General features: G+C 39.3%; 1 protein-coding gene across 1 annotated transcript; it reads left to right on the plus strand.

The window, feature by feature from the left end:
• Nucleotides 1-5397: 5397 nt before the first annotated feature.
• On the plus strand, nt 5398-7784 carry LOC119740979. Its single transcript, XM_038216518.1, has 2 exons — nt 5398-5534; nt 6707-7784. Exon 2 carries the CDS (start codon nt 6725-6727, stop codon nt 7589-7591), a length of 867 nt encoding a protein of 288 aa, XP_038072446.1. The 5' UTR covers nt 5398-5534; nt 6707-6724; the 3' UTR covers nt 7592-7784.
• The last annotated feature ends 3137 nt before the right edge of the window (nt 7785-10921 follow it).

Consider the following 10921-nt stretch of genomic DNA (forward strand, 5'->3'; position numbering starts at 1 on the left):
TCAATGAAAAGAACAAATTTCCAGACGCCTCAAATTTTATATGAATGTCACAATTATTTTCTTTTATGAGTAGGCTATGACTAGTATCGATCAGCAATTTTCTTGCGAATGCGACATAAAAAATAAGAATCTTGACAGGCATGAATAACATGACATTGCAAACATGTATTGATGTTGGGGGCTGTATCATAAGTCCGACACCTAGGTCATGTAGGTCCGAAGTCCGAAATTATGAGGCGTCAGACTTACGAGGCATAAATTCCACCTCGTAGGTCTGACGCTGCATAAGTCCAATGCCTCATACATGTAAGTCCGACAATGGACAAACACTGTTTCGGACTTATGAGATGAGGCATCGGAGTTGGACTTATGCTGCGTCGGACCTATGAGGCCGAAGTATGCCTCATACATGTAAGTCCGACGCCTCATAAGTTTGACGCCTCATAAGCCCGAAATTTCGGATTTATGAGGCGTCGGATCTATGAGGCGTCGGGACTTATGTATGAGCGGACCCCCTAGTTGCAATTTGTATTTCCAGCAGCATGATCTTGTAAAGTAGTGACATTGACTTTGTCACGATTGTGTGCACCCAAAATGTTTTACTGCATACATGACTACATGTACTTTCTCGTAAATGAATTTGCTTAAAGCGCTTAGTTATGGATTCACATTGCAAGTCGAAAACAAGAAAGCCTATGTGTGTCAAATATGCAGAAAATTGTGATATTGGAACAAAAGTTCCTACTTTTTGGAGAAAAAAAAATCCAGTAGCCTATCTTTAAAAAATTGCATCTTTGATGTCCCTTCAGGGGCACCATACAAAGTAGACCCAATCATTGCTAAGGCCAAAACAAAAAAATAGTTCTGCTTCCGGTTTCCCTACCTACCCTTTTCTGACAGCCCCTACCCTTATTTTTGTATTGGAAAAATGAGGGAAAAAACACCAAAACCATCAATTTCTACCTTTTACCCTTGACTACACGCAGTCTGCCCCTATATGATCGTATACAAAAAAAAATTTGCCAAAAAAAAAAAAAATTGCTATCTACCTGCCCTATTTTCGAATGCCATGTAATTGGAAGCAGACCATTTTTTTCTTTTGGCCTAAGCCTAAGCCATGCAGTTATTAGGCTTTGCTGATTTTGCATAGCAGCAATTATGTTATAACTTTATAAGGATTTTTTCCTGCAATGACCTATCAGCCATCAGACAGCAATAACATGTCCTAAAAAGTCAAATTTAGCAGGGGAAATATTGAAGCAGTTACTGATAAAACACTGATTTTTTTTCAGACCAGTCTCATAAGGTTTGTGCACAGGGTGACAAGTGATGTCCAGGCACATACTATGGAATTCTTTCCCCCTGTGGGTGCCACACTTTTTACTACAGATGTCAAAGTGATGGTCAGGGTGGTCAGTCACTTCAAATGTTGAAAAAACATTATGAATGTGAGACTGAGAATAATATTGTTGTTCCTTAACATGGCGTGGCCATGGTGGTGCTCTCTCTCATGCCTCTAGCCCCATAAATGGGACCCAAATACTGGACTCAGTATTCCCTAGTCTGAAATTGTGTGACTCAATACTGTGTAAGTGTGTATGAGAGTCCCAAAACTTAAGGTATTGACAATGAAAACATGCAATACAAGACAATAGACTGGCACCTGAAACAACCAGTCCAACAACCCTTCAGTACTGCATCAATCAACTGTGCCAAAAGCAATATGTGGCATGAACCGGGAACTAGTCTCTATTTACTACACATTTCTCCATAGTCAGCCACCAGACTAATAACACTAAATGAAGTGGTCAGTCTTTTCAAATAGTTGAACCATGGTTGGACATAACTAGTTTGTAGCTTCATTATAAATCACTTGATTTCTCAGTCATGTGCGAAATATTGAAGAAATGTCTCCTTTAAAGATTGTTATGCCTTAGATGTATAGAAACCTTGGCTGAGCTAGGGTATGGTTATGAGCATGTAGTAGGCCTAATTTAAAAACGTAATAATTTCTTGTGATTTTTCTGAAATTTCAGATCATCTCCTGACTGGTGGCGTCGTTACAGGTGTCAGTCTAATTTCTCTGAATGCATCTTGCTTGTACGGCACTGGGAAATTACAGAATATTAGTCAGGTATTGTTGTCAAATAAGCCTAGCTCCCAAAGCATTTTTTTTACTAAGGACAGTCTTGAATCTTTTAAAGAGAATATACAACATGTGCAAGCATCAAAAAACAAAACTACCAAATTTTACTTTTACCTTTACTAGGATGTTGGTAAATGACAGTCTAAAGCATCCTGTACAATTGTGGCACCTGGTGTGAAGTCATTTTCAAGAATAGTGATATTTTGTATAAATTTCCAACGGTGGTCGGCCAACCACTGTTGGAAATTTTTTAACTACTGCTCCAACATTACCATTTTTAACTACTGCTCCAAATTTTCTTTTTTTTCCAGTCCAAATTCTGTTTGCTATTGGTTACATGTTCATGAACGGATGCAGGCCAGCTAGACTGGTTCCATTACCTTACAATTTTCCGGCATCTATAAATTGATCCATTTCACTTTAGTGGAGTCAGGGAACCAGACTACTTGAACATTTTTTGTTTTTCTTGGTTTTTCCAGTATTCTCGAACACGAAACTTAAAACATCTCAGTGTTAAATATTTGATCTATTACACTAACCCCTCAAATAGTTCATCTCTGAAAATTACAGCAAACGCCAATGATGTACATTCCCTTTGAATCTACTGTAACACTGTACATATACTTTCAAGGAGCACAATCCCTACTAGTGGTATGCATTTACGGGTTGTACTGCAACCGGCTACCCTATTGAAGCACGCATCCTCTACACAAGGATAAACGACTTTCCCAAATTTCTGGTTAGATGCGTGATACGGCACTTGTGTGTGCGCGTGCGCGAGACTCGGCGCGCCACTGCAGTCTTTCAGTGGTCAAATTTCTGTCAGGACGCCAGCTGTCGACGATCATGGCGCGCGCATTTGTTCTACATGTTCTATGCATTCTATACGCGGACGCGGCATATCACCCATGTAGACAATCCGTTACACGTATTTTGCACACAAGCTCAGATGAGTCATTTATCCTTTGTGTAGATGAGTCATTTATCCATGATTGAAGTAAAACACGGGTACTCGTAAAAGGAGGTCTTATCAAAACTGAAGTCAACTAAAAAACGCAGCCTGCTAAAATCCCTCTATTGTCAAGAACTCTATAGTCCTTAACAAAATATCACCCATGTAGACAATCCGTTCCACGTATTTTGCACACAAGCTCAGATGAGTCATTTATCCTTTGTGTAGATGAGTCATTTATCCATGATTGAAGTAAAACACGGGTACTCGTAAAAGGAGGTCTTATCAAAACTGAAGTCAACTAAAAAACGCAGCCTGCTAAAATCCCTCTATTGTCAAGAACTCTATAGTCCTTAACAAAATGTAACAGTATGAATATTGGCGGTGTCTACACGGCTTTATAGCGTTATGGTATAAACTGCAACTTTCGTGAGTGTCATATCTGTCGCACGTTTAAATGGACATAAATGTGAAATCTGTTTTGGTTTTCCATGTAGCCTGGTTTTCTTTTTGAAAAATTCCGCACAAATGGCATTTAAATAAACCTTTATTTTTCATTGTCTGAGAAGTTACTTAGTAATTTGTAAAGTTGGATCCCGTAATCCTGACATCAGCGGTCGGGTACCCGGTTCCGATGCACACCCCCTACATGTAGTCCCTATGTAGAGTTTAAATGGCTGGGCTCCATCGTCCTAAATCCTACACAATCCCACAAAACATTTCAGTGGAATTTTATTGAGCTTGGACGGTTTGGGTTAAACTTGAACTGAATGTGTATAGACATAATTTATTGTGATTTCCTTTGAATTTTGCTTTTGAATGTTTTTATTTTAGACTTGTATGAGCCAATTTGCTTCGCTGTTCACTAAAGTTTCCACTCATCAGCATGAAGAGCTGTGTCAGCATGGACTCATCCTAGCCACTGGGCACGATACCAAGCCCACGACATTCCACATTTATAAATCAACAAATTGCAGGTGTGTGAATGGAAATTGACCAGGGTATCTTCACCGTATCAGATATTAGTGCAAGCTTCAACTTGCCTTCTGTGTAACCAGGAATAAACCTGATGTTGTGAAATTAGGGAGGTTTCACATTCAAACGGATATGTGTACGTTTAGCTCTCCGTAACTGTTATCGACAATTCCGTTGTTTTGCATCATGAACGCGTATGACATACACTCAGTTGTAGGAACCGAGCAAGAATCCAAAATGGCAGCCTCAATCCGATGAAAGCCTCGTATCTCTGATTAATCCTGCTTTGAAACACAGACAAATGGGATATATTCAGCAATTCATCCCCTTTCAACCTAATTCACTTAGCAAGAATCCAAAATGGCAGCCTCGATCCAATGAAAGCCACGTATCTCTGATTAATCCTGCTTTGAAACACAGACAAATGGGATATGTACAGGGTGAGTCACAAAAAGCGAAACCCAAATGTCGGGACTATTGTTATATTGAAGTTCAGTATGTAGCACTTTAAAAGTCTCGGATATGAAAGCCCAATTCATAAGCTTTCTTTTAGTACAAGAATCATTCAAATCACTCATGTACTTTTCAAGTTACGGAGTTTTAAACACAACCACCGTTTTAAAGTTCTGTCCACAGATCACAAAAAAGTGTGGGTTCTTTCAGCAAAACGAAAACAATTCACACACATCTTGTGTGATTTGTTTTTGTTTTGCTGAAAGAACACTTACCTTCTTGTGAACCGTGGACAGAACTTTAAAACGGTGGTTGAGTTTAAATTTCCATAACTTGAAAAGTACATGAGTGATTTGAATGATTCTTGTACTAAAAGAAAGCCCATAAATTGGGCTTTTGTATCCTAGATATTGATAGGGCTACATGCAGAACTTCAATATAACAATGGTCCCGACATTTGGGTTTCGCTTTTTTTGACTAAATTCAGCAATTCATCCCCTTTAAATCAAATTCACCTAGTCAGTTTCCCTGTGTGGTTCATTTGAACAAATTTTTTATATACATGTATGATTAAAAAACCTATCAGAAAAGAGGCTGAAAATCGGCAATTTACTATGTGTTTCACACTGGCGCATAACTTGCAATATATCCATGCCGTATACACGTGTAGTGAAAAAGGTAAATGATTGTTAACAAACATGACAAATGAGACAATAGTCAGCTATTGGTTTATGATAACTCTAATATCTCAAATAACGATCCTCTTTTGAGACTTGAAATCTAGAAAGCAAATTAATGAATTCTGTCTACACTTACGAATTTGATCTGTTTTTGCAGCATTTATGCGACTGCGGCCCACTCAAGACAGGGTATGTTGGTTGGCAATGTTCCTTACGGTGTCCTAGTCTGCACCTATGCTCCACCTGGCTCAGCGACTAAAGCCATCAAATATTTCGAGGATTTCTGCCATTTGCTGCGGGCCTAGACTTCCGTGAACCAGTTGAGAAGGTGAATCAGTTGTTACACAATAATGGCTCTTCGAGTTTGATGAAAAATTTGACATCTAGTAGCGTTTGTGTAGTGCTTTTACTGGAAGTATGACTTTTTTGTTAGTATCAACTTTATTTGGGAAGAAAAATGAGGAGTTATTGCCACATGTTTCCATTGCATAATTATTCAAATTTGAGAAAAATCGTACTTCTATTTCAGTTGTAGGGACTGTGTTAAAGGTAGAGTATATCATTTGCAGCTATCCAAAATGTCACTGACGAAATTATTGTTGAAAAGCATACTTGGTTTAAAGATAGTAACTAAACTCCCTGTGAAATTATTCTTTCAGAAAACAATGAAAGAATGTCATTTCCAAAGATATGTCTGAAGACGCATATTTGGAAATTTCTGTTAGTTGTTCATTTTTTTTTATTTGGCAAAGCCGTGAATGGGTGCGCGCGAAGCGTTGAAACGACACACGCCCGCGCGGTTGCTATAATTCGTCGGTTCAGTGCGCAACATCGCGTAGCTGCAGTGGGCTGAATGAGAATGTGTCCCGGACGGTGATTTTGGGCACAATTCAAAACATGACTCGGCAACTTTTGCATGCAGTGAAATCGAGATCCTAGAATATTGTTTTCTTGAAATATACAGCATTCACTGAGCTGAAACTTCATCAGGTTAGTTGTTAAGCACCCTTCTGTAGATTTCGAGCACTTTTATTGCTTCAAATGAAAAAAAAAACGGACAAATAACAAATGATATACTCTACCTTTAACTAAGGTCCCTTCCTATGATGGCTACTGTAGTACATGGACACAGTACATGCATGTATTTAGCTTGAGAAAAAAATGTTCAGTAAATGTGCAAAAGACGGAACTTCAAATTCTAATTTGTTGGAGGAGTTATTGATACTGGTTGGGGGTTTTTCTCTGGTGACTGTGGTTCCCAATTTAAAATTGCTGCCCAAATGAAAACAGAAATGTCGTGTAATTTGTGCTATAAACGTTATTACCACAGGGATGTAAGTCTTCCTGTTATTGCCTGATTTCAGGCTTACTTCAAATTGTAAATAACATATTGGCACCATGCATGTGTGTATACTTTCCTTCATACCTCAAATATCAGGCAGAAATGTTACTTACATCCCCGTTATGTGAACAGCATTCCTCTGATTCAATTTGTTGCAGGTCAAGAATCACAAAAAGATGAAGCAGGGAGCAAATTGGATACCAAGCCTGTATGCATCTCTAATTCCATCACGCATACTGATCTTATTGATGAGTACTGTCACGCTGCCGCTCTGCAGTGGCTCCGAAACCTCAGAGTGCTCTCGTCAGAGCTCGCGTGTTGCGCGCGACATCCTGCAGCGAGACGTCTACCCTGTCCTGAATGCCGGGGGCTGGGCTCTGCCCCCTGCCTGCCCACTTCTACCAGCCCGAGACATGTACCTCGCCCAGGAGCAGAGAAAGATCATGGACAACGCCAACAGGTGGCACTGCAACTACTGCGGCAAGGCCTTCACTAACGAGAAGTATCTGGATCTGCATTTCAGCAACCGGCACGCCGACACCATTCTGGACGGCCATCGGGCGGTCTGCTTGGCCGACCACTGCGACTACTTGCGCTGTGACGTCGTCTCCGGCGCCAAGGCACCGTCCTACTGGGACAAGACGCTGTGTCGTCAGTCAGACCTGGACAAGCTCACGCAGCGGTGCCAGGCAGTGGTCAAATCCTGCCTCCCGGAATCCCTGACGGGGATGGACAGGCACCAACTGCGGGATAAACTCCAGAAGGTCATGTGCTCGCCGCTGACCTGTGATCGGTACTGGGAAGCCCCCTCAGCTGAGAAATCCCCTCACAGTAAGGTGGCCTACGCAGTACTGACCTGCATCCTCCTCGTTGGCTTGTTGCTGTACTATCTTGTTGCCTACACACATTTCTATACCGACAGCTCCATGCTAAAAACTGATGGTGATGGTATCTTCAGTACTGTGGACAATGAACACTACTATATGAGGAATCACTACGAAGGGGACATTCGTAGCAGATACCAACACGTGTCACGTAGGTGACAGACCTGTGGTCATTTGTGAAAGGCATATAGGAACCGGGCTTTCCATGCATTTGGATTCTTTTCCAATAATAACACATGTACCACTCGATTCAAAGAAGAATGTTCAAAACCTAACCTAGTCAAGTGTCATTTCAGTGGATAGTACACTTTTCGAGAAAAAAAGTGGGGAAAAAAACATGCTCTTCTAAGGCCCAAATAAAAGGCTTCGGTTTCTGGTTTGCGCGCGTCGCCGTAGCCATGCGCGTCGGCAAAATTTTAAAAAAAAAATTCAATGTAAGATGATGTCTCAAAACCGCCAAACTCACTGGTTTGACTGGAATCCTGCTGCTGCACAATTTTTTGTTTTTTGTTTTTAGATGGGGTTATAATCGAGTATAAGCTTTATGTGGCCTCTCTGGGCTCCCATACATTTTGCACTAAATTTAGTCAGGCACCATTTGCAGTCATCAGCCGACATTTGAAGGAAAACAACTAAAAAAAAAAAAAAAAGTTGGGTCACCGCACCACTTTTGGGGCAAGCTCTATACCAGAAACCCAGAAAAAAATTTGTGTTGGCCTAATCACAAAACACGATTGATTCAATAGCACTCTTTTATTCAAAAATCAATTGATAGTTGGAAATTACCATTTCGTGATTTCTGCTAAAATGACAGCAAGCCGGACGGAAAAATTTTCACTAATCCAAGCAATTTTTTTTTCTCATAATTTGGTGGGTTACTTTGGGGATAAATACAAATGATCCAAATATGCCTCAAAAGCCGATGTGGATCTTACTGTGGCTATTATGTGGTGTTATATATAAAAACCTCATCATGTTAAGCATAACATTTCAATAATTTTGCTTTTTGTCCAGATAACACTTCCGACGACATGACAAAATACAAACACATAACAAGTACACTTTGGTTTTGTTTATTTATATAGTACTTCATCAGTATAAATTAAAGAACTGATCATACAAACTGCTGATCATAAGTAGTGTTTAGTTTGTTTTTTTAATTGACAAGGAAAAGATGATCAGACTGAATCATGCACAAAACAGTCAATTTTTGTTTTATTTCATTCAGCACAGGCATAATTCTTTACCATTTTTGAGGGGAGGCAGCTAATTTGATGTAATAAATACAAAACAAGTTTTGAAGACTTGGGAAAACAAATTTTCTTAAACACCTCAAATTTCCTGTAAAGTGTCAGAGCCTCAGGCTATCAGCTTCGGTCCAAAAATTGGGCCACCGGTATCAAATGATCGAAAGGAGCAATGCTCATAGCGATTTTTGGCAAGGTATGCACATCTAGAGTTGGAAAATGTGTGATACATGTAGCTTTGCAGTGTGAGCAGTGGTTGTTATCACTTTAATTTTTTTTTTCAAAACGGCCGCCAATATGCTTATTACCGGGTTAATTATATGTGGTAACAATCATGTTTTGGCCGCCATTTTTTTATTTTATAGTAATATCACCCCATAAGCTGCCACCGCTGCAAGGCTATCACATATTTTCCAACTACAGGGGTGCATACCCAAAATCACAATGAGCATTATTCCCCTCGCTTGATACCGACCAAACCCCCAGGCTGATGGCCTAAGTAACTTACATGCTTGATCACTGAACTTTGACTTTTCAAAGTTTCGGTTTCAAATTTGAGGGATTACCGTGTGTTAGGCCCATTTGCTGTTTCCCCATTTACAGCGGGCTGGTTCAGGTTCGGTGTGCATTCAAACAGGACCTTGTGACAACACACATCTTGTTCTCGTGCTGCAAATTTCTATTAAATTGAGCACATTGCAACTCTGTCGAGTTTTACCATGAGTGATTGATGTGACGTCAGCTTCCCTTCGTCATCACTTGACCCCAACCAGTGTGAACTGGTATGAAGAACTCTGCCTGCTTTGGATCAACTATATGCATTGGCATTATAAAAAAATAGTTCATCCTGATTCGTCAAAAAGATTCTGTTAGGTTAATGTATTATAAATTATTTTTAAATATTAGCTGTTCAAAAAGGGCACAACAAATTACACAAAAGAGTTGTATTTTTAGTGGTGACGATAATGCCCAAAAATAAAAGAATTTAAGGCAATCATCAGATAGGACAGAAAGTTGACCTACTTTTATCTTTTGAGGGTTCTGATGCAAGATAACAAATTTACAAATAAAGATTTTGCTTTTGACACAAGCTATAATTTATCGTATAATTTGTTTTTCCAAAAAGGACAGAATACTAAATAGTAAATCGCCTCCGGAAGATACAGAAAGGTTGACTTGGCCTTTGCATTTTGTCGTGTTGATCCACATTCTCATTGACTCCGTGGTTGGTGTTCAAGACCGAAGCAACATTCATATTAAACATGTCGGGTCATGAGCATGCATGATGACCCTGATGGAATGGTCAGTAATTCCTTTTTGCAAACAGACAATTCAGACCAAAAATATCAGACTTCTGTGGATAACAGTGGCATTATATAAAATGTACCCTCCCTCTCCCCCCCCCCCTTCAAAATGTTCATTTTTTCAAATTCTGAGAAATTTAAAATGAAAGACAATTGATTTCATCCTTAATTTCAGGCTTGACAATACACTCATCTAAAAATGAAAAGATTTAAAAAAAATACGGGAAGTGTGCAGTATTTCCATTGTTGTGAGCTGAACAAGCTGATCAAAAATATAAATAAATCAAATCAAAATATTGCTAATATTAAAATTATGGGGAAAAAATGTTGCAACCTGACGCCACTTTTGTCTTTATATATCATCTCCATGAAGGTCATTCATTGCAAAAAGGATGCTAACACATGAATCTGGGACTGAGAAACATTTCCAATTTTGTTAGGAAATGCTTAGAAAATTTTCTTGACTCTCCATAGACTTTGTACACAATCGCGGAAGTGGCGTCAGGTTGCAAATTTTTTTCCAAATTATGAAAATGTTCGGTGTGGTTTATCAGATTTCCATCTATGCCTCACGTGCACCCCTGCAACCATGGACGACTGGGCACCAAAGATTTCAAAACAAAGATTTCAAAGTGAGATGAGTTGTCCAAGCAGCACTAACACCGACAACAGTGACAGTGCATGGATTGGACAAATCATGCCAGCACTGAATCAGACCAACTGGCAAGAGGAAATTTTAATTTTATATTGAAATCATTGATGCTCCATTCCAGATTTCCATCTGCCAAACTCGGCAAATTTGTTAATTGATGAGATCCTAAAACCGCCGTAAAAATAATCAAGACAAGCTTCCACATTTTTTTAGCAAATAAGGAAGCTTTTACAAAATTATATCATAATTATTGAAGTGAATTGATGACTTTAATCTAAAACTTAAA

Source organism: Patiria miniata, unplaced genomic scaffold (assembly GCF_015706575.1).
Source record: "Patiria miniata isolate m_02_andy unplaced genomic scaffold, ASM1570657v1 HiC_scaffold_5, whole genome shotgun sequence".
In the NCBI taxonomy this organism is placed as follows: Eukaryota; Metazoa; Echinodermata; class Asteroidea; order Valvatida; family Asterinidae; genus Patiria; species Patiria miniata.